General features: G+C 40.6%; 1 protein-coding gene and 1 long non-coding RNA gene across 4 annotated transcripts in view; one reads left to right on the top strand and one right to left on the bottom strand.

Annotated features, from left to right (window-relative positions):
- Window positions 1-20,454, bottom strand: part of LOC141374106 (uncharacterized) — a 102,422-nt gene extending 81,968 nt beyond the window's left edge. For both annotated transcript variants that reach the window (XR_012380695.1, XR_012380694.1), the window contains exons 1-2: window positions 20,265-20,454; window positions 17,493-17,695 (exon numbers count right to left, since the gene is read on the bottom strand). This is a non-coding gene — a long non-coding RNA (uncharacterized lncRNA). The remainder of the gene's footprint in view (window positions 1-17,492; window positions 17,696-20,264) is intronic.
- The window catches only part of LGR5 (leucine rich repeat containing G protein-coupled receptor 5), a 124,110-nt gene continuing 118,730 nt past the window's right edge, over window positions 19,315-24,694 (top strand). For both annotated transcript variants that reach the window (XM_073900659.1, XM_025882867.2), the window contains exon 1: window positions 19,315-19,826. In XM_073900659.1, coding sequence (XP_073756760.1) covers window positions 19,615-19,826 — 212 coding nt within the window. In that variant the 5' untranslated portion in view covers window positions 19,315-19,614. The remainder of the gene's footprint in view (window positions 19,827-24,694) is intronic.

Here is a 24,694-nt window from a genome sequence, read left to right as displayed (position 1 = left end):
GAGGTCGAAGAGGTTGCTGCCTGTGTTCTCCTTTAGGATTTTGATGGACTCCTGTCTCACATTTAGGTCTTTCAACCATTTTGAGTCTATTTTTGTGTGTGGTGTAAGGAAATGGTCCAATTTCATGCTTCTGCATGTGGCTGTCCAATTTTCCCAACACCATTTGTTGAAGAGACTGTCTTTTTTCCATTGGACATTCTTTCCTGCTTTGTCAAAGATTAGTTGACCATAGAGTTGAGGGTCCATTTCTGGGCTCTCTATTCTGTTCCATTGATCTCTGTGTCTGTTTTTGTGCCAGTACCATACTGTCTTGATGATGACAGCTTTGTAATAGAGCTGGAAGTCCAGAATTGTGATGCCACCAGCTTTGCTTTTCTTTTTCAACATTCCTCTAGCTATTCGGGGTCTTTTCTGGTTCCATACAAATTTTAGGATTATTTGTTCCATTTCTTTGAAAAAAGTGGATGGTATTTTGATGGGGATTGCATTGAATGTGTAGATTGCTCTAGGTAGCATTGACATCTTCACAGTATCTCTTCTTCCAATCCATGAGCATGGAACGTTTTTCCATTTCTTTGTGTCTTCCTCAATTTCTTTCATGGGTATTTTAGAGTTTTCTGAGTACAGATCCTTTGCCTCTTTGGTTAGATTTATTCCTAGGTATCTTATGGTTTTGGGTGCAACTGTAAAAAATTCTTTGATTATCATCTTATTCACAGTAGCAAACTGGAGTTGCGGTTTATAACTTTCAAGTTCCTAAGAGTAAATGTAACATATTTGAAGCCATAAAAATAGTCCAATTCATAAATGCCCATACAATTTTTTCAATTGGCTCCCATATTGGAGATTCAGCTTCTTGATTTAGAATTCAGAGTTTCAATTTAAATGTATGGGTAAGAATGAAGAGCTAAAATTTGACCTCAACTCTGTAGTACGACACTAGATAATGAATCCAACCAGAGCTCATAGGCATAGGAAGAGTATATCTCACATCATACATACGGGGCTGGGTATTTGGGGAGGTGGGAAGCAAGCAGAGAGGAATTGAGGGGTAAGAGAATGTAGCCAGAGAAGAGGGCAGAACTGAGGGGAAATCTTGAGGCATCATCCTCAATTATGAGCATCCACGTAAAAATGACAGAAGCGCCCTCATTTCACATCTGATCCCAACTCTATCTTGCAAGTTCTAGAGATCAAGTGGGAATTTCTCAGCGAGTAGGGCATGAACCTCAAAGCACGAGCCACTTTCTACCTCCTCTGTCTTCATAGTCTCGGAGAAGCTGGCAGAGCTCAAAATCTAGAAGATTATGGACTATTCACAGATTTTGAGCCTCCTGGAAATATCAGAAGGGACCACGGTCCTCCCTTAGTGCTGCCTCCCACTCCCACCCCCCCATTCCTGCCTAGAGAAAAGGCCAGCAGGTTCTCCATTCTCCTCTCCTACCTTTGCATACAAAACGTTCAAGGCTTTCATAAACACAGGCCTTGTCTCCTCAGTTACACTCAAGAATCTTTACATACTTGGGAGCTATGACATTGTTCTCTGAGTATCTTTCTTTATCTTTATTTACTGAGAGCTCCTTGCATATAAACCTGGCACTGTGTGAAGCACTTTGTCTCATTTAGTCTCCATAACAATCCCATTAGATTACCACTATTATTATTTTCATTTTACACATAAGACTTAGAAAATTAAGCCTTTGGGGCACATGGGTGGTTCAGTGAGTTAAGCATCTGACTTCAGTTCAGATCATGATCTCAGGGTCCTGGGATTTAGCCCCACGGCGGCGGCGGGCTCCCTGCTTGGGGGGTGGGCGGGGGGGGGGTTCTGTTTGTCCTTCTCCATCTGCCCCTCCCCCTGCTCATACACGCTCTCTCTCTCTCAAAGAAATAAAATCTTAAAAAAAAAAAAGACGAAAAAGAAAATTAGGTCTTTGCCCAATGAGAAAGTGGTGGACCAAGGATCTAAACTCAGATAGGCTGACTCTAGAGTCAACACTCGAAGCCACTTCCCAGAAGGAGTCTTATAGCAATGTCATTGAGGAAGCTAGCGATCAAGACAATATTTTGGTTTTTCATTGTCACCTAATATTTTTGAGCTGAGTGGAAGCTTAGGAATCATTTCATCACCCATCTTTATAGGAGAGAAAATTAAAGGGATTTCATAGTAGTAATGGAGAAAAAGAGATAAAGTGAGCAACAATAAAAAAGCAAATGAAGGCAAAGTAAAAATACTTAAGTAAAACAGAAGAATAAGTGATAAGTCATATTTATTAAATTTCAGTTCTCTTTCTCTAAAGTACTACTTTTCAAATCTATCTGAAAGAGCATGCGTGTGAGAATGTAAAACAGAGCACCCACTTTGGAAAGTAATTTGGCAGTTCCTCAAATGTTGAATACAGATATGATCCAGCAATTCTCCTCTTAAGTATACACACAATAGAATTGAAAGCATGTGCCCACATAAAAACTACTTGTACACTAATGTTCGTAGTAGCATCGTTTATAGTTGCAAAAAAAGTGTAGACAACAACCCAAATGTCCATCAATTAATGAAAAGATCAACAAAATGTGGTATGTCTATAAAATGGAATATAGTTTAGCAATAAAAAGCAATGAGGTATTGATCCGTGCATGCTATAATATGACGAACCTCAAAAACAGTATGCTAAGTGAAATAAGGCAATTGCAAAAGACCACATAATAATACGATCCCATCTATACAAAATGTCCAAAATAGGTAAATTTATAGAGACACAAAGAAGGTTAGTGGTTGCCAGGATGCTAGGGGCAGGAGGGAGTGGAGTGAGAAACGAGGAATGATGGATAATGGATGGAAGGTTTACTTAGGGGGAGGTGAAAATGTTTTAAAATTAGATTATGACGATGGTTGTGCAGTTGCACAAATATGCTAAAAAACTATTGAATGACACACTTTTAACAGGTGAGCTTTGCGACATGCAAACTGTATCTCAACATGGCTGTTAAAATTGTTTTTAAAAAGAGCACGTGTGCTTCCTCCCTATTCCACAGGGAGCGCAGCAGCAATTGGTAAAGGAGTTCCATCCCTGCCTTCTAGCAATACTTGCACTCTCTACACGCCTTCCACTAAAAGCATCACTCACCACCAGCAGAGGGAGCTAAAACAATAGTTTTACCCACTCTCCGCTCCCAGTCCTGTTTCCTGGGAGGACAGAAAAAGAGTATTTCTGAATTTAGAGAAAATAGAGGATAGTTGACTTTTATCTTTACCTACCCCCATCAAAGTGATATAAAATTTGATATGAATATTCATCCTCTTTAAAAGAAACCCACACTGATACACACCCCAGCTTCTTGATTGTATGATGTTCTCCAAAGGAGAAGACTAGATATAGAGTAGGTTATGAAGTCTAACCCAATCCTTCTGAGCTCTTTCCCTATCACTTGCTTTTAAGGCAGTCAATGAGATCCAGCAGGAAAATAGAGTGAGCATAACTGTCCCTAAAACGTCGTTACCGTTATTGACTCCATACACGTACCTCCTATCTGCGCTCCAGGGATAATATCGTCGTTGTGCTCAGGCTATCGGTGCAAAAGAAATTTTACCATTTTTTGTGGCACTCCAGGCCAAGAAGTTTGTGAAAGGGCATTCATTTATTCAAGAAATTATATTGCATAACTACGATAAGCCAGGCAATAGTGAAAAAAAAGCAGGTACAGAAACTATGCTCATGAGGCTTACGTCCACGTGGGGGAAACGTGATATTAGACAAACATACAAACACAATGTAACCCTAAATTGTTATAAGTACTTCAAAGGAAAAGCACAAGGTAATTAGAGAAATGATAACAAGGGGTCAAACTTTGATTGGGTGGTCAAAGAGGATCTCTAAAGTGGTAGCACCTACACTGACAATAAAGGAGAGAATGTTCTAGTATTATTAGATTATTATCTAGTAGTATTATTAAATAGTATTATGCGAGTCTTGAGTTTAGAAAAAACTTGAAGGAGCTTCAAGAAAGCCTCGGGGCTGGAGCACAATGGCCTGAGGGGAGATGGTGCTGTCTGAGGCTGGAGAGTAGGGCAAGGGCCAAGTCATGTCAGGCCCTGTAGGCTATAGAAACGGGTGTGTATTTTATATTAAATATAAGGGAGAGTCATTGAAGAACTGTAAGCACACAAGTGGGTTATCAGAGTTGCCTTTTTAATACACCATTCTGGTCTGGAAGCTTGACTAAGGAAGCTCAAAAGTAGAAGTGGGAAGAGTGTGCTCATTGAAAGAAACCAACACTTTTGTTGTGAATGCAACGTGAGGTTGAGGCGGCAGGGGCAATGCGAAGTTGTAAGACTCGTTCTAGAAAAACAGTACATACTCTCTGGCCCATTTCAAGGCAGGCTCCAGAATCCATGGCATAATTCTGTGTCCAAGGCAGTTCTCTACCAACTCCAATCCCAGCTACATCCTCAAAAAAGATCAGCAACTATGAAAAGGATAACCAAGTAAACAGTAATACTGTTTGTTTCTTCTGTAGGGTTGGGTAGAACCAATCCTAATAGAGAAAAAAAAAAAAAAAAACCAATGACGTATTTCCCAGAGAAAATTTGTCTAATTAAAAAATGTATACGTGCTTCCTAAAATTTCGGGCCCCAGTTGCACCAGCTGTTAGAGTTACAATGGTGCATCAGATGAGGGTAATCAATTTTACACAGATGAGGAAAGATAATATTTCAAGCCGTTCTTTGGAATTAACTAAATTTGTATGCATGTTGTAGTGGAAAGAGCATGGAATGTAATTTCAGAGGACGTGGGGTCAGTCCTTTCTCCACCACTTACTAACCCTGTGACTGGGCAATTTACTCCACTTCTCCAAACCTCTGGTTCCCCATCTGTAAAATGTATATGATGACAACATCCACCTCACAGAGCGCTTGTGAACATGAAATAGCATGTTAAAAAAGCTCGATGATTCTCCATATCATTATTTTAAGAATGTACTTTCAAAATTTAATCAAGTTCCTCCAAACAAACTTCTACACAGCACACTTCTATAGAAATCATTCTAGAGAGCTTCATTCTCTTTAATAACATTTTAACATGATTGACCATGTAAATCTAATTCATTAAGTTGGAACATTTTGGGGTAATTTTCTGCACCAAAAAAAAAAAAAAGCAAACAACTATTAAAGCAACTGGCTATAAATTTTCAATATTGTAGAAGTGCTGCATATTTGGAAAATAAAGACATATAAAATACATGCAATGAACAAAATGAAGGAATGACAGTTTTTAAAGAATGAAGCCATTAATTTCTAAAAACAAGTTTTGGAAACAAATAATTGTTCACCTTAAAAGAAATATGAAAATACTTTCAACACCCCGGCTCCATCACTTACTTGTCGTATGACTTTAGAAAAAGCCCCTTAACCTTTGCAAACTTCAATTTCCTCCCATAAAATGGAGATAATGGCACTGAATTCACAGATCTATTGTGAAAGTCAGATAAATTCAGGCCTGTCGAGCACTTCTGCACAGTGCCTGGCAGCAATAGGTGTTAAATAAAAGTCACTTGTTTTTTGTCTCGGTATCTAAAAGTGTGTTTTTGGTCTGTTGCAAAGAGAATATTTTTTTGAGTGTGCTATTTATCTCAGATATTTTCAAGCAGATTAAATTACTTCTATTGTTATTTCAAAAAGGTTAAATGAATCATGCCAAGTAGACTCTGTTCCTATCACTCCATCAAGATTGCTCTTATTAAAATTATTAATGACCTGCACCATGCTGAACCCAATAGACAGTTCTCCTTCTTTGTAAGTCTACTAGGACATATTTTACTGTTAATCACGCATTTCCTCCTGAAATGTTTTCTCTTGGCTCCCAGCACACATCTTTCTCCTGATTTTCCTCCTCCCTCGCTGACCACTTTTCCTAGACTTCACTGGGAATGTTTCTGTGCCCCAACCTTGACAGTTGACCTGTTATAGGGTAGACTTCAGAGTATTTCAGGCTCAGGCCATGGATCTCCTTCTCTTTTCTATCTGCACTCACCCCCTTAATGATCTCAAAAATTCTTGTGGCTTGTAATACCTCCTATATTCTGACTACTATCAATTTTAAGTTTCCAGCCTAGAGTCTCTGAATGCCAGACATAATATATTCAGCTACATATTCAGTATTTCCATTTAGACATATAATATGCTCTCAAAATTAACATGTTCAATTCCAACCTTCTCCGTCCCCCCAAACCTTTTCTTCCCACAGCCTCCCCATCTCAATCAATGGCAACTTCAATCCGTCCAGTTGCTCAGGTCAAAAACCTTACATTCTTCCTTGATTCCTCCCTCCTTCTCACAAGCCCCACATCCAATCCATCAGTAAGTTCTGTCAGCTCTAGTCTCAGAACATATCCAGAATCCAACCCCTAATCCAGTCACTTGTCATCACCTCCCTGCTACCACACTGGCCCAAGCCATCACTTGGATTACAACAGCCTGTCCTTTTCACTTAGCCCTCTTCATAAATCATCTATTCCCCACCTAGCCGACGGAATCATTCTTCTAAATGGAAATGACACCAACGTGCTTCTCTGCTCAAACCCTCCAGCGGCTCGCACCTCTCTTTGAGTAAAATCCAGGGTCCTTGCAATGGCCCTTCCCTTCTCGGTGCACTCTCCCTGCTCTGGTCACCTGCTGCCCCTCAATCATGGCAGGCCTGCTCCTGCCGGCTCATGGGCCTTGGCCTTTGTTACTTCTGCCTGGAGAGGTCCTCCGTGCAGATGTCTGCGAGTCCCACTCCTCTACTTCCTTCAGCATGGTGCTCAGATGTCACCTCTCCGCGAGCCCTGCCCTGGTCATTCTACCTTAAAACTGCATTCACCCTCCTTGCTCACACACTTCCTAGCTCCCCATCCCTGCTTCATTTTAGCTAATTACCTCCTGCTAGCCTATATATTTTAGTTATCTTATTTGTCAGTTGTCTATCTCTCTAGAATGTAAACGCTCTGGAATGTAAAGGGCGAGAATGTTTGTCTGTTGTGTTTGTTTGCTATGTCTCGACAACCAAGAACAACAGCTCGCCCTAGCAGGCACTCAATAACTATTGGGTGAATAAGTGAAAATGATGAAGGGGTAGTTTTCCTAGGCCAAGAAAAGATGGTAATTAACCTCCTAAATATAATGAAAGCCTTAAGGCTTTTGGCACTTACGTAGATCAATTTTAAATTTTAAGAACTTGCTTATGAAACAAAATCTATTACAGCACACGTAACAGTTGGTCCTTTAGCATCCAATAGTCTGTGTGTGGGGTGTGGGTGTGCGTGTGCGTGTGTGTGTGTGTCTGGGTCTGTATTTGTGTCTGTGTATACATATACATACATAAATATATATAACCCACGAGGCAAACACATTCCTTTTATAGTACCTCACTAAGTTTAGTTTATACATCAAACTAGAATTTAAGCCTTAGCAATATGCTGCTACTCTTTTTCTTCCAAGCATTACCATTCTTGCTTCTCTTTGGGGGTAACAGTGACTCTTCGCAAAGCAGCCCCTTTTTGGAATGATAATTAATATGTACAAGAATTTAAGTTAAAAGTCAGGGAGCAGCTTCCCTTCTTTCAGTAGAGTTTTCAACAGAATGAAACAATCTATTTCTTCTTCCTAGAACCTCGGCAAAATAGCCAAGAGGGAAAGAAGTCACAGAATATGTGAAATTCCCTCACAAGTTCTTTATTAACGACATTTATTTTGGATTTTCATATTTGGTTTTTGTTTTTATTATCCTCTAGTACTTCAAAAAATTCTGATCCTTATAAAAAATGCTATCCTAGAGCTCTGGCCAATAAACTGGCATAAGATTCCTCTGTTCTACTAGCCAGAAGTATTAACTAAATATTATTATTAGAATAAATGTTTTCTTTCACTATTCTAAATTTACCAATTAAGGACATGCTCTTTCTAATACTCTTCTGCATACATCTTTAAATTATTTCTGTTGTCTTACCCACATTATGTAAAATAAACAAAAATTTTACATTTTAAATGGCTTTTGGTGAAAAATTTTACCTACTTCAACAGTTTCTAAGGAAAGACAAATTAATTTTAAAAATTATATTAATTCCATTTTCCATTTGCACTTTATAATAAACTAAATTGTTTCTTTTTTTTCTTTTCAAAGTGGTCCCTTCTTTTGGATTTCTCTCCATTTCCAAGGTCTGTGATATTCACTTTTTTTTTCTTTGTAACTAATACACCTATTCCTCTGAAAGAAGACTTGCCAGATTTTTGCCACATGTTCTGTTTTGGGTTACGAGCACAGGCTCTCGGTGTGAAGGTTGAAAAGCATTTGGAAATGGAATAAAAGCATGTTGTCAAATGTTTTGAATTTCATGGAAAAATACAACCTTTTCGACATCTTATATATAGACAAATCCACAGTACAAAACATTAGAAGTCAACATTTGTGTCAATTAAAAATTGTCTGAGGGGCGCCTGGGTGGCTCGGTCGTTAAGCGTCTGCCTTCGGCTCAGGTCACGATCCCAGGGTCCTGGGATCGAGCCCCACATCAGGCTCCCTGCTTGGCAGGAAGCCTGCTTCTCCCTCTCCCACTCCCCCTGCTTGTGTTCCCTCTCTCACTGTGTCTATCTCTGTCAAATAAATAAATAAAATCTTTTAAAAAATAATTGACTGCCTGAGGTGAAGGGGCACTAGAGTGGTCACTCAAGATTTTTTAACACTCTGTAGAAAACACTGTTCTTATTCTTGAAAGATTTCAACTTAGTAAGTATCTAAGGAAATTCAGCTACTCAACATAGCTACCTGTCTCCATGCTGAAGACAACACGCCCACCTTTTACAACGCTCAAAGCAGCCTCAAAATTAAGGTGTAAAAACCCCATTTATCAGTATGATCCCTTGCTCCATTTTCTTTGTCCACTTGCTGCTAGAATAAACTTGCAACCAACAAGCCACCACCACAATTTTACAGCTTCATGAGCAATGGAAAAATAAAAAGAAAGAGAAAAAACATGCCTAATAAAAAAGGCAGATAAAAAGTAAAACTGTACCCCCACTAATTGAGAAACATAATAATTGTGTTAATGTTTGGTGTTCACTTCATCTGTCCATGAGAAGGACTGCTAAGCAAATTAATGGTATAAAAATCATTCTAAGGAATGTAGCTCATTTTTGCATAAGATTTTATTTTATTCTTTCACTGGTAAATCTTTTTTCTCAAAAAGATCATTCATGACACTCAGGTCAGTTTGTAAACAAATATTTGTGTGTGTCTGTTTTTAATCATTGTCCTTGACTCCCACTAGACCACTAGCTTCAGGAGGCCAGATTTCTGTTCTACTCTGCATTGTATGTTCAGTGCCAAACACAGTGCCAAGCCCAGAGTAAGTTCTCAATAAATATTTATTCAACAAATAAATAATTGTCCCTTTTATAGCACTCCGTGCCTAGCATACTTGAGTCCCTAATAGTGGCTAATAAATTCTTACTGAATTGCATTAAGAGGATAGTCTTGAGGGAGGTGGTTTTGGAATTACAAATTTATTCATTAAAATACTGAAATAATAATTGGAAGTCATTTGTAACTTTCCCTCAGGCATATGCTTAATTTGACATAATTTTGTTAAACCCAATTCCTGTTGCAGTTTTCTTTTCTGTTCGTGCCCTAAATTATTAAATGCATCTCTTTTTCTTTTCAGCAAAACACATGACTCATACTTTTCTTTCCCTCAAATAAATTATCCCTCCAAGTTTTCAAAATTATTAGAGGGTGTACTTATACCCAATTTCCATCGATTAGTAATTAGTCTTGATGTTGAAAAACTAGGGGTATTTAAATGTAGCTACAGACTATTATCAACCAACCAGGTACTAGTTGCTTTATAGCTATATTTACTCTGAATATTCTTCCTGGTTAAGTAACTGAAGAAAACCTTGTTTCAAACCATGTAGATGAAGCCTTAGTGTCCCACTGACGCCTGCTCATGCCAACTATGATGTACCTGTCAACAGACAAAAATGCCCATAGTATCTGACGATGCGCCTCCCCACCATCCCAGCCACAGCCTCTCTGGGCTTCCTTCCTGTGTCTTCTTTTAACCACTCCTTCTTGGTTTCTGCCAACTCCTCTTCCTGACTTCACCTCTAAGTGTTGCTAGTCCTCAGATTTGTTTTCTCTTTTCCTTCCGTCTGGGAAGCAGCATAAAGTAGGGCCTAACAATAGCCTGCTTGCGGTCAAATCCCAGATCTAACACTTTCTACTGTGTGATCTTGGGCCTCAGTTCCTTCAACTCTGAAATGGGGGTTTCTATAAAGTGGGGATGTTAACAGTACCTCTCTCGTTGGGTTGTTAGGAGGATTAAATGAGATAATATCTAAAAATGCTTAGAACAGTTCCTGATGAGTAGTTAGTGCTCAACAAAGTTTAGATGTTTATCTACAGTCTCTTTGTCCATCATTTCATCAGTTCCCACACTTATATCCGTCATCTTTCAATGACAGTATCAACCACGACCACCTCACGAACTGAATTCCCAAACGTAAGACATCTACCCCTGCCTTCTCTCTGAAGCACCAGCCTGAATACCCAACTGAGGCTTGGGCCACTCAAGCTCAACACATCCAAATCTGGACTCTTCCCCAAATCTGCTCATTTTCAAATAGCACCACTTTTCTCCCGGTCAGCTTGGAAACTTCTCTATTTTTGCATTCTAGTTGGTATACTGGCACAGAAGAGTGCTCAGTGAATATACACTGAGCCAGTGGTCCTTCTGCCACCTTCTCCCCTCAGTGAGCCCCCCGCCTGGCTGCCCAAGTAAACCTCCTAAAGAATAGGTCCTTCACTACACCTCTTGTACTCCTCTGGTAACTGACTCACCAAACATTTATAGAATGCCTTAGGAAACTATATTATGACCACAATATAAAAAGGATTAAGAAGAAAGACATTTTATAAAAATAAATATTAAAACAGATTACTACGGTAATATATGAAGCTCAGTACCATCAAAAAAATCCAGGGGGGGTACATTATACCTTCAAAATGCATCAAATTTCAGTCACAGTGTGACTGGAAAAGCTTAAGTACAATAAAGAACTTCAGAAAAAATTTACCAAAAATATTTGCCACCGTAATTGATTAGGATACACAGTTCCTGAGTTTTTGGTTTTTAGAGCCCTGCATCCAGTCTATCACTGGGAGAAAGCAATATAGAGAGGCCATTGCATCAAGCCTGTGATCAAGAATTTATGTCCGGCTCAAATCAAAAAGTCCACATCAAGAAAGATTTGAAGCTGCAAAAGTACACGTTATAGACCCTGGCATGATTTTGGGAACTTCTCTCAACTGCAAACTCAACATATCCAGAGTTAAATTTACGATCTTCTTTTCAAAGCCCACTCCCTTTCCAGGGCTCAGAAGCATGGCTCCAGAGTCCAGTAGACCACAAATTCAATGTCAACTCTGCCACTTATTGGCAGAGTGACTCTGGAAAGTTATTTAGTTTCTCTGAGCCTCATTTTCTTTATTTGTTTAAGAGGGTAATAATATTTACCCTACAGGTTGAGAGGAATAAATGAGAAAAAGAATGTGTTTAAGTCACTTAGCCCAGCACCCAGCACAAATAAGGACTCAAGAATGGTAACAGTATTTTGCAGTAAACAATCACCATCTACCCAATCTCCCAGGTTAGTGACAACAGAGATGTTACGGCTGTTCTGTTCCCTGGAGTTACCACAATCATCAAGTTCTACCAATTCTGCCCCAGAAATATCCCAGAAATCTAACCCCTGCCTCCTCCCATGTCTACTACTATATACTGACTGTTGCCTCCTGCTCAAATCTGCATACTCCAATCAGTGGTAACTCCCAATGCCTGCTTCTACCACTCATCTCTGACTTCTCCAACAGTGCCCTGTGTAGACACTAACATTCTCTTTTCCCAAAGATGAAATATGACGATGTCATTCCCCTGCAGTAAGCTGCCTGGGCCCCTGGTTGCACCAGGATCAAGCCCGAGCTTACTAAGATGGCATTTAGCACCCTCCTCTCACAAACCCCCTGCGTTGGTGGATCTCTCCAGCTTTACCTTATGCCAGTCTCCCAAGTCTCACATGTGTTCACCCTAAGCTAGACCACCGTAACCATCATCTAAAGATTACATTTTATCCCCATCCAACTCCCAAGGATATCTTTCTGCTCCTCTTCACTTAACAAATTCCTGGTGGGAATTTGTCTGTGAAGCCTTTCTCCAAGGCAAACTTAGTTGCCCCTCCTTTTTACCCTAACTGCATTTTTTTTGTCCCTGGATATTACATCCTGCATTTTAATGATCTGTTTTCCATGTCTGTCTTCTCAACTTAATGGTAAATTACTTGAAAGCAGGTGCCATATGTATTTATCCCCCATTCCCAGTGCTGGGCATCTATCCCATATGCAAGAGTTGCTTTTGATTAAATACATTCTAATTAAAACTAGGAACTGAGGCTTTACTAAAACTGAAAACAGGTACACTAAATGTAATTCAGAGTTTCACTAGCAAATATTCCTAACCAAGGTGAACTCAAAATTTCACGATATGTTCTACTCTCATGTGAAACCACATTCAAAGTACTCATGTCATTAGCAAAAGAAAAAAAAAAGTGAAAGACCTATTTGCCACTTTCTATCCTACCATCTCTACAGAGTTGAACAGACTTTCGTGAGGAGAAAACTCCTAAGAGTTCAGAAACTCTTACTTTCCAACCATGGAAAGTCCCTTATTGTTACAATATATTAAGTGCTCACTGCATGCAAAGCTCTGTAATGCATTAGCCCTCGTTCTACTAACAGTTGTACAAATTTGGTAGATACTATTTATTTGTCCTCACCTTGCAGATAAAGAAACTGGTCCTCAGGGATGAACTTGCTCCAAGTCCCACAGGTTGTAAATGACAGAACAGAGATTTGAACCCTGGTCTCTGAGAATCCAAACCCCACACTGTGCCGCTGCCCTTCTCGTAGGTGACCCAACTAATGACCCTCATGCTATTCTGCCCACTCCCAGCAATCCTGGCCGGCAGTTAGGGAGAAAATGGGAGTGGGAAAAACAGAGAGACTGTAAGCAAAGGAGAGTGAAGGTTAATAAGGAAATGAAGGGGATCGTCTTTTAGAAAATATATATTTCTTGAAAGTGCAGTGAGACTTCTTTCTGCCAAGTACCAATCTAAAATCTATGCAAAAGAAGAAAAATCTATGAAACTTAAAATCAAAATGTTAGTCCTCGTTAAAGAAAAATTAAAACAAACAGGCTCATTTTATTAATCCACAAACCTAACAACACTCAACAAAAGGTTTCTGTAAATTTTAATTGCAGCAATCTGGACAATGTTTTATTATGACTCATTTAGTTGAACCACAATGTTTGTGCAATATATTTTGCCCTGCTTTATGAGATTGTAATTGCAGTGAAATGCTACTATGCATACTCAATTAAAATACACCAGACTTATCAAAATAAAGCATTTTGGGGAAACAGCGTTCTCTGTATTTATTTTACTTTACAAATCCTGCAAATCCATAAATTTGTTCTTCTAGGTAAGCTCTACAATTTCTTCTCCTTTTACTATTTCTAACATCTCTGGTTTTGCTTTCCTGAAATATGCTTACCAACTGTTATTTATTCTCCAGTGTTTGAGAGAGCTAACTCCTAATATATAGAATGTTTTCTACTAGCCATTTCCCAAATACTCGCCCAGAGCAGAGACAGGAGGTTCTGCCCGATACCCTGCAAAGGGCAATGTGGTCAGTGAGGGCCACTCACTCCCCTGAGCGACTTCCTTTCTCCTCTGAGTCTTGTTCTTGATGGTACGGGTTCTCACATGCCTTTTTTGTCTTTCTTTTTCCTCTGAAAATTGTTTATGAAATAAATATTCCAAATATAAATACATATAGGTCCATAATCCCTTTGCCAAAAACGTCAGAGAGGTCGCCAAATGCAGAATTTTGGAAGATTTAAAAACTAAACCCCATATATTACATAAAACTCCCAGTGGAAGCCCGGTTAGCACCCTGCAATCAAGGACATCAATATTTCTGGGCAAACTGAGTGAAGAGTAACAGGAAATGTAAGAAAGACAGACTTGCATCCATTAGGTTCAGATTGTGCCACCAAATTTGTTTCAGAAAACCTTTCTCTTTGCAGAGCTCTTGGGATTTCAGAATTGCAGATGAGGAGTTGTAGATCTGTATATACTCCAGCAACAGGCCTTGGGGGAAGCAGTTCTGGGAATAGGAACCTATTAGCACCTCATCATTTTGGAGTAAGACCTATGCTCTGTCTGAGCCCTGCCATTTAAATATGAGCATGTGGACACGGTAGATGGTTAAAAATCCAAAAAGTATACTTCTAAAAAGACCAGGAAAGGATCCATCATATTGGGCATATGGAAAAGTTTGTCCAGATGTTAAGGTAATATTTGGCAGAATTAAATAAAGTGTGTGAATAAGTAGTAAGATCATTTAATTTGAAGTATTTTGTTATCTTTTTCTCATTTATTTTACTCTTCGTTTGAAAAGAAAACCTCCCCCTGTTTCACATGTGAGTTTGATTGGACATATGTTCTCAGGAAGCCCACCACATACCAGTAGAACCATGTTCATTATCATACATGAAATAAGACAAGAGGATCAAAATGAGCTAAAGAATCGATAATATAGCACTGTCCTTTCTTTTAGCATGTTGTGAACATGTGGATATATTTAAAGGTTTCTTTACGTTGGATAATATCAAAGACAGATCCACTTGATTTTGTATAACAGGCTATTTCAAAGTAATGAACTAGCTGAACTAATGCTTTCTTGCAAAATAAATAATTCTGAAAGAAAATAGATCTTTATTCTTAAATCCTCCTCCCTTCTCAATTAATTAGATTTTGTTGGTGAAAGGAAGTTAAGAAATTCAGCATAAGCCTGATTAAATCATGAATGTAAAATGAGCAGGGCAAATAATGGGCTCTATACTCTTTCAAACAAGTTAAATAAGTCCATAATAGCCCACCAGTTGTGTAAACACTATTTCACTATACTTGTAAAAGAAATATTGACTTACCTGTTAACTAAAATTATCCTGGCATGATTCAACTAAGCTTATTAGTAATTCTTGTGGTGTACATGAATGTTTTTAGTGGTGGACTTTTATCAAAGATTAAAGAATTAGGAAATCATCCATTTAGCAAGCCCAGAAAGTAGACATGTACCAGATTGCACTTTACCAGAATCAATTTTAGGCACTTGCAATCAGAGTCTGAGAAGCAATAAGTGATTTAAACTCTGGCATGAGATCTTCCATTACATACCGGCTCGTTAACACTGAGATACCTTCCAAAATCATAAATAAGAACATTTCACCCAGACAAAATACTAAATTAATCTGCTTTAGCCTACTAGCCTTACTATCACAAGTAAAAGTATGGTTGTTCTGCTCTGACATCTCCCCAGAATGTATTCCTGTGAGTTATCAAGAGAAAACAGAAATGCATATATTTAAGAGGAAAAGCTTGAATATATACTTGCCCCTACTCTTCACACAAAAAGCCACCATTCTCTGTTCCAACTGGTTCCACTGCAGTCCAAAAGACTATACTTTTCTTTTTTTAAAAAAAAATGTGATGGGGTCCCTGGCTAGCCTCAGTTGGTAGAGCATGCAACTCTTGATCTTGGGGTTGTAAGTTCAAGCCCCACACTGAATGTAGAGATTACTTAAAAATAAAATCTTTAAAAAATTAAAATTTTTTAAAAATGTGAATTTCTTTCTCAATGAAATGACTGACAGTAAACCCAAGATCTTATCCAGTTTAAGTCTGTGTGTGTGTGTGTGTGTGTGTGTATGTTTGAGGGTGGGAGTGGTAGTGCTTAGAATTCTCAAGGGATTTGGGAAAGAACTTAAAGTCTTAAGACTCAAGTTAGAATTTTAGTTCTATCACTGACTTGCTGGTCTCCATTAGGAAAACCACTTGCATTTCCTATTCTTAAAATTGGGGTAAGAATAATATCTATCTCTTAAAGTTGTTAAGAGGACCCAGTGAGGATATGAATGTATAAAGAGCTGAGTCGATGCTGATGGTCATTATAATGCAATTTGAGAACCTGATCTTATAAATTAAATGGTATTTGCCACATAACAGACAGACTACTCCTCAGTGTCCTTACTAGGATTTTTTTTTTTTTAGTGTGCAAGGAATCTGATTTGCCATATTCTCATCTTTATTAGTTCAGATAAAATGACTAACATACATGCATTCAGGCAATACAATTACCATTAGCCAAATCATTCCTATTTTCAACCTATATGATTTCTATCTTTTAAGGTCTACAAGACCTTGGGGGTTCATCTGGTCACTCTTAAATGTCCACACTTCCTGACCTTTCAGGTTTTTACAGAGCATTCTTGACTGTAGGTGATCACAACTAAATCCTCACCCACTACCTCAAACAAAACAAAACAAAATTGATTGGTTCACCAATTTGGAGGTGATGGGTAGAAATAGTCTTAGATCCAGGTGTTTAAAAGATGACCCTAGGACTTTGCTTCTCTCTTTACTAATGCTAATAATGTCCAGTGAATTTTCTCTACAGCAGAATAACAGCGCCCCTGACCCTAATTTTCCTTGTGCTTACAACTCAAGAAGCCAGAGAAGATCTTCTCACCCCAGGGTCTATGACAATCCCTCAAACAGATTCAGATTTCATTGCTTGGGTCATATACCTGCCCAGGGGCAGGTAGGTAGAACCACACAAAAGCCCCCCCAGAATCAGTTAAAGGTTCCCAAGAAGTGTGGAGTGTTCCCACCACAAGGAGACAGGAGAAACGTTGGCATGCAGATAGACAGGTAGATAGACAGACAGATAGATAACAGATGCTCAATATACCTGGCTTCATTCAACACAGCTGTCTACCCCCATTTAACTGAATCGGAAATTCCTCTACTCTACATGAATTTATTAACAAGCTTTAAGTCCTGAGAAGAGGAGGAAAGGCACTAACACAGATTTGAAAATCTATTCTGCTCTAGGCCGAGTTCCAGACATTTCCACATGTAGAACAACGTAGGTGAATAATTACCCGCCTTTTACAGAGAAGGTAGCTGAGACAGGTGGGCTCATTCTGTGCCTCTGATCAAATTGCCTGAAACTGGCAGAACCTACATTCAAATCTGGTTCTGCCCGATTCATTCTACAACTAAAGTGTTATGCTCTTTTCAACAACCCTGAAGTCAAGAAAGTATTGCCAAAAGTTTTTAGGCAGGCGGTGGACACGACCATATTTGGATGCCTGTGTTGATAAATCAATCAGTCAGTAAATATTTGTTAGGTTCGGGGTCACTACCGTGAGCTTCAGTCCTACAGGTAAAGATAAGACAAGTCCCTGTCTCCAAAGTTGTTACAATAAAGCTGGCAAAACAAAACAAATATGCTTTCCAGAAAACCTCAGAACTAAATTTTGTGGTATTTACAACATACCGTTCAGTGAGATTCATCTTCCGTGGGATTCCCCTTTAGACTACAAGCTCCATGCAGAGAGCTAACTTGCCCCTCAGGTCACTGCTGCATCATGATCATCGTTGTTTTACAAACAGTGGTTGCTTGATGATTAATGCAGACTGCGGTCATGGGAGGTTTCATAAAAAGAATAAATCTTGAGTTGCACTTACAAAATAAGTAATCTGGGGAAAGAAAAAGTGGGAATGAAAATAGGCAATTAGTAGGCATTCTATACATGTGGAAGGAATGGCTGGGAGAAACAATAATGTGGAAATGAGCAAAGTGATGGTAGGAGATGTGGTGTGCATAGGGATAAGTGAAGAAACAGTCCAGAACCAGGCACTGCACTGATGTCCAGAAACCAGGCTTAACTCACAGTTTTCAGCAGCCTCTGTCAAATTTTCCAGTATCTCTGGGCCACACAGTTCCTTTATTTGCAAAACGAGGAGGATGGAGTTTCTAATTCTTTGCCACTCTACCCCTCCATCTAAGCCAGAGAATCACAAACTTGGGAAGGATGGGATTCACCCAAGAAAAGGACATGTTCAGAACACTCATTTAGGTCCAGGTACCTATATTAATCATAAAAGCCCCACAGGTGATCAGCCAGCTGTGGGGATCACTCCTTCAATGAAATATACCTAACAAAAAAGAAAAAGAACTTCCCAATCGTAAAATTCTGAAGTTTATACGGGAAATTCGGTGGGAAAGGCTAAGTGGAAGAAGACTAAGAGAGGCCTTGGGAGCCAAAAGGGTTCTCCACCTTCATGAAACAAGGAGGCATTGTACCCCAGAGAGAAAACTGCATTTTTGTGAGTTGATGTGACAGGCTTGGGCTGTCACCTCTTTCAGCCACTCTGTCTCGGGTCTGGAACGTTTGACTTGTTCCCACTGAGGCTGTCTCTCCAAGAAAGCCCTACGTCCTTCTCCTCCTTTCTCCCCTAGTTTCACCCTAGGGCACTTGCTGAAGAGTGTGAGAAGACACATTCTGCACTGGTACTCGGCAAAGGTTCTCCCAGAGCCCGGGGCCTCTTGCCTGGGGGGGCGGGGGGGGGGGGGGGGCTGCACTAGAGAACCCTAGGGGCGCTTGGCAAGAAAAGGCCCCTCCCTGAACAAAAGCAAACAGCCATCTGTCTGTCCGTCCGGTATTGTTCTAACTAAAGGTGACTTTCCAGGGGATCCTGAAACACTTCAAAAAAATAGCCACTTCGACTTCTCACCCCAAAAGTTAAGAAGGCAGAATTGCAGTACTTGCTCACGAGCCGTATTTATTTAGCCATTAACCTGGCACTTTGATTTTAAGGCAAAAGCGAGCTAGACAGTGTGCTGTGAGGTAAAGATCAAAAAGGCCACCCATCGTTCGCCCGGGAATGCCTGCCTCCTTACCCTGATAACTTTAACTATTTTTCTGGGTTGAATTTTAGTCTTTTTTTTTTTTTTAATCACTCCATGTATTCCATCCATTATTTGAAGTGGGCTTGGAGGAAGCGTGCTGCGTCCTTCGGTCTCTGCGCAGCCGTGTGTGTCCCTCTGGCAGGTCCCTTTCGGCTCTCGGCTCTGGGTCGCCACGACGCAAAGGGGAATGAGGGTGGGGGGTCGCCCGGCCCTCACACGGTGCTGAGCGCCGGAATCCGCCCGGCGGCGGCCCAGCCCGAGGGCCAAGAGCTCGCCGGCACCTCTCGCCGCCAGCAGCCTCCCAGCCCGCGATCGGGAAAGGAGGGAGGGGGCCGGAGGAGGGAAAGTGCGGCCGGGCGGGGGGTGCCTGGGAAGCCGGGCTGCGCTGACGTCACTGGGCGCGCAATTCGGGCTGGAGCGCTTTAAAAAACAAGCGTGCGAACGGAGATGCTGCTCCACACCGAGCAGGCGGCCTGCAGCAGCAACGCTCTCTGCCCCTGCGGCGGCTGCAGCCAGGGCCGCTCCCGAGGCCCGCGTGGCTGCAACGGGCACGGCCCGGCCCCGCGGCGCTTCTCCTCTGTGCCCCCGCCGTGGGGCAGGAGCGCGGCGCCCAGCGCTGCAGGCAAGCGCTAAGCGGCCGAGGCCCGCGGCACCCCGGACGCTGCCCTCCGACCGCGGCTCGCTCCAGGCACCCTGCCGGGGCACCATGGACACCTCCCCGGTCGGCGTGCTCCTGTCCTTGCCCGTCCTGCTGCAGCTGGCGGCCGTGGACGGTTCGCCGAGGCCCGGCGCGCTGCTGCGGGGGTGCCCCGCGCACTGTCAGTGCGAGCCCGACGGCAGGATGCTGCTCAGGGTGGACTGCTCGGACCTGGGGCTCTCGGAGCTGCCCGCCAACCTCAGCGTCTTCACCTCCTACCTGTAAGTGCGCGCCGCTCGGCTCCGGGAAGGGGGCAAATCGGGGGAGACCAGCCTGGGGGTCTGGAAGGGACCGGGCGAGTTTGCAGAGGGCATCTTGGACCGACGTGTTTGGGCCCCAGAGAAATGCACGTGTCTCAGGGGGAGAACAAGCGCACTTTGCCGGCCCGCAGAGAAAAGGCTTCAAGTGCAAGCCCCAGAAAGCGCTAGTGTGTCGCAGCCTCCCAGTGCAGCTCTAGGCTGGTCGAGGAGCTCCCGGTTGTAAGCATTTGCTTCCAGTGTGGGCATTTGCGCCCCTGAGCCTGGAACCTAAGGGCGGGCTGCCCAATTGATCCCTGCGCCAACCTCCCCTCCGCGTCCAGCCGCGTTCCACCAAGACACGGGCTGTACAAAGTTTTACCAAAAGAGAACTCCAACTTGCCCAGCCCCAAAGGAACTTACTCTGCATCCCTTGCACGGACCTGTGATGTAAACTTTTTCTTTTCTTCTTTTCTTGATCTTTCTTTCTTTCTTTTTCTTTCTTTTTTTCTTTCAATGAAGTGATTAAAATGTAGCAACCACAAACCCTGATTAGAGCTGCCAGAACGTTATCTTTACCTTTGGCTGCCCGAGCCGCCCTTTGAAGTGCCCGCGGCCACGGTGTAATCTTTAACCATCTCCTCCTCCCTGGGAGGAAAAGGGAAGTGGGCTGAAGGCGGCGGGGCTGGTAAACAGCCACGCCGACTACCCAGAGGAGACCCGAAGCTCTCTGTCATCCCTCGGGGATCCTCCTCCCCCACCACAGCCTCCAAAGCCCCAACCGCGAAGACCAGGTCGCGGCTCATTTCATAATTTTGTCTCTGGAAAACGGAGGCCCGAAGGATAACAGGTGGTTGGGTGGATGAGGTGACCCAGGAGGAACCCGATTCTCCGGGACCAAGGCGACTACTTCCCCCAAACCCATGGAGTGTCTACGGCTCGGTTCCTTCGGGCAGAGAGCGACCAGGGTCAGAGCCACTCTGAAAAAGGGGTCACGAGGTGGTCACAAGGTGACACGTTTAGGTTTTAATTCGAGCCACTGCCGTGAGCCCACCCCAAGCCCACGCAATGCCAGTTTCGGCTTCTCTGGTGTACCTTGGCAGGAGCGAGTTAAGATGTTTGTGTGAAAACTCGTTCTTTCCTCTGTTTCGTTGTTTTCTGGAGAAAAGAAACATGAAGAGGCTTGCACAACGCCTTCCACTAGATAGTGATTCTTTTTCTAGAGACAGAGTGAGACAAAAAAAATTTTTTTTATTTGCTTTAATATTGCGTTGAAATTCAGAGGGCACCATCCTGCTAGATTTTAGTGTTCATAGATGGCAGTCCCCTTCTCATCTACCATAAAACTATTTTGGGTGCTTTTCTTTACTTGAAAAGATTATAGAATTATTTTTTCCCCACCAGGTTTTCCTCCAATTACACTCATTGCATGTGGTAGTGATATGTTTACAGTGGTGGAAATGACCATTCTCTAAGAATTCACATTTCTTCTTCCTCAACAGCTGTCTGTACTACAAAGTGAAATGCTCATCCCCAGCCTCTGGTTTAAATGCTAAACTCATTGTTTCAAGAATCATGTGGTCTTCTGTATAGTGAATTTTTGAGAGCAGTTTGGCAACTGCACTTAAGAGCCTGGAACTATTCTTCCCCATCACCCTGAAGAAATTGATTAGATACAAGGGAGGTGTGCAATCCCCCCAAACACTGATCAATTTTAATCATGCACTTGTCATAAGACATGTTTAAGAATACAGAAAATAAATTTATGAGTAGTGTCAGAATGCTTTTTTTTCCCACTTGAAAGAATGAACATTTGTTAGGCTTCTGTTACTAAAAGTTGGCATCAAATGCTGTTTCAGATTATTTCCCACATACCTCAAATGCATTTAACTGTGTCCTCCCTCTGTGAGGAGATCTTGCTGCCAGGGGTCCTTATCTATCTATCATTATAGATAACCCCTCGGAGTTAAGGTAGCATTAGGAAGTTAATTGTCATCTTTTTCTCGTGCTGTTTGATGACAGCCTTACTCTGGCCTAGGGGGAAATTTTCTCAGTGCCCTATAAAATTTTAATCTCGAAGTGTCTGAAAAGTGTCACAGTGAATGTTAAATACTTGCTTCTTGTGGCTAACATGTCAGGCACCATGAGTTGCTGAAATCAGTCCTGAAGTAAATAACCAAACTGATATTCCTCATGAGGTGCAGTTTCAGAATTTGGTCTCCTTATAGAGTACAAAATGTCAGGAGCCACGGGATGCCCTTTCTTGGGGCGGGATCAGAGTTTGAGGGGTTGAGGGGCTTGGAGTTTTTTGGGTTTTGTTTTTACAACCACAGGAGCTCTGTGCCGACATTAAGGGTAGATGGTGCCCTCTTTTGGTTACACCTAGAATTATCTGGCCATTTCTGCCTTCACTTGTGCACTCCTAACCTAAAAGAGGAATTTTTATTTACTCATATTCAAATAAATGTATTGTACAGGTTTCCTTATTTTAAGAAATAACTTCCCTTTGCTCTTGAAAGAAACCACGAAATTATAGCCCCGTACCGCTGGGGCCCCGTCGTAATTAAGCTTTGGCGAGAACATCAAACTGTGCCAAGGACTGACGTGGGTAAAAAGCCAGACTACTATCTTTTATTGTTTGTAGTAGGTTATCACCATTTATTTGAATCAAAATATTATCTCTTAATCTTCCTCCCCTACCCACAAAAGAACAAGCATTTAATTTTCTTCAAACAGATTGATGATGGCAAGTTGCAGCTGGACACATTTGGCAAATGGATTTGCCATCATCTGATAGCTGGCTAGTCAGACTGATAGGTAAAGGTTTCCTGAACCTCTTCATATAAGGCAAGAGCTATTCATGGGCAGTTTTATAATCTTTGTTCCCCCAGAAAAGCTGAATCTTAAGCCAGTCTAAATATTAATATTAATTCTCTTTTCTTACTGAACTGCATTCCCCAGTAGATCTGTAATTGGACCACTGAACATGGTGGAAACACTGGAAAATCTCAATCTTAATCTTCTCTTTCTCTCTCTCTCTCTCTTCCAGTCGTTTTGGGCTCTGATTTCACAAAACAATAAATAGGCTAACAAAGCTCCCTTTGCATTAAAATAAGGAAAACACTAAAGTTGAGACATAAAAGCAGGCAGTAATTGTTTGCAATGTTTAATACATCTCAATCTACCAGTAATGATCTGTCAGAAATAAAGTAGCTCTAGCAGATAATCTTATTCTAGGTAAATTATTTTAATGCATGAAATGTGGACATTTTTTGCTAATTGGGTCTTAAAAATAATTTCCCCATGCTACTTAGATGGGCCTTTCATCCAGTTAGTGTGGCATCCAGATAGAAAAACTAAATCCTTACGAACATCCTAATATAGTTTTAGTATAGAAAATATACTTTTCTTTATTGATCTAGAACAGCCATTTTATTTTTAAATGAACACTGAGTTTTTCCCTGCTATTGCTTGAAGACATAAACATTTCATCCACAAGCAAATTCATGAACCAAAGGAACCAGGAGAATGAATTTTTTTTTTTAATTTTTGTGTAGCTTGCTTACTTTTCCATATGTAACTTTATAACAAAATTTAATTTTACACATAGTTAGCAAAACTGGTATTAATAAAAACTGATCAAAACCCTCAATTATAACTAATTAAGTATGGCCCTGGTGTCATACATATGTTTTAAGCATTTAAGATGCAGTTTCAAAATTAAAGAATATTTTTAGAATCTTCTTTGAAATGGTTTAATATATTTCTGCTTCCCTGCAAGCAAAGAAAAGTATTTTAAATCAAGGAAAATGTTTGTAGTTTAGAAATGGTTACAAAAGCCTTTAGCTGTTAAAAGTCTTAAAATTTAAATCAATTGCTAAATGTATGCAGTTTGCTCCACAGACTGCTCTCAAAATTTGTTGAAAATAGAATGATTCAATGACTTTTCTTCATTTTAAAGAAGTTCTTTCTTTTTCTCCAGGATTCCCAGGGTTGTTTTAGTAGTGTTTTTGATATGGGGGCAATTACTGAAACTCATTGACTAAATTATTCCGAGTGCTTTTTTTTTTTTTTTAAGCAGTGGTTCTGATTCAAACAATTTTGTGGCATAGATTTAAAGTAAATATTTTATTGAATATGATCAACATGTGCATGACAGAGTTTGTGTGAGAAGAATGAAGTTTTACATATAAGAAATATGATCTTCAATCAGATCTTCAATCCTTTCTTGTCTTTATGTGTTTTCTTCAAAGTAAAGGAGCTTTGATAACAATCACAAATTAGAAGATTGGAATTAAAAAGAAGAACCCATTTGTAGTTAAATAAAATGTATTTCGATAATGGAACCATTCCCACTTGGATGTGTTTGAAGAAGTTCAAAAACACTAAGCTGGTCTATGATTTCTCAGAGTTAAATTTTTTAACTGAACTGTTTGATTTTTTTTTTTAATTTCCAAGGCATCTGTCAAAGGCATAGAAATAGTACCCATGTAAGCAATTAACCCCCAAAAGCTGTCATATAATTAAAGACATTGCAGAATATTTGTAGTTTTATAACTGATACCTAATAACTACTGACCTTAGTAAACCATTTTTTGTTTTTTCTATTAAACTCATACATGTAAGTCGTTTTAGCTATAAACTGAAGTATGTTTCCAATTAATCCAAATCATATGCCATATGATAGAAATGAAAAACAGTAGTGAGCTCTGCATTGAGCAATTCTGTGGAGTAATTTTTTGTTTTTGTTCAGTTATTTATATAAATTTAGAATAATGCTAAATGCTACATTTCCTCATAAATACCCCACAAGTGGATATTTCTGGCAAATTGAATTCTTCATGAGAAGGCAG

Source organism: Callorhinus ursinus, unplaced genomic scaffold (genome assembly GCF_003265705.2).
Source record: "Callorhinus ursinus isolate GAN/ISIS: 27379988/994484 unplaced genomic scaffold, GSC_fseal_2.0 scaffold14, whole genome shotgun sequence".
NCBI lineage: Eukaryota > Metazoa > Chordata > Mammalia > Carnivora > Otariidae > Callorhinus > Callorhinus ursinus.
The sequence above is the reverse complement of the archived record's forward strand: the minus strand, read 5'-3'. Positions and strand labels throughout refer to the sequence as shown.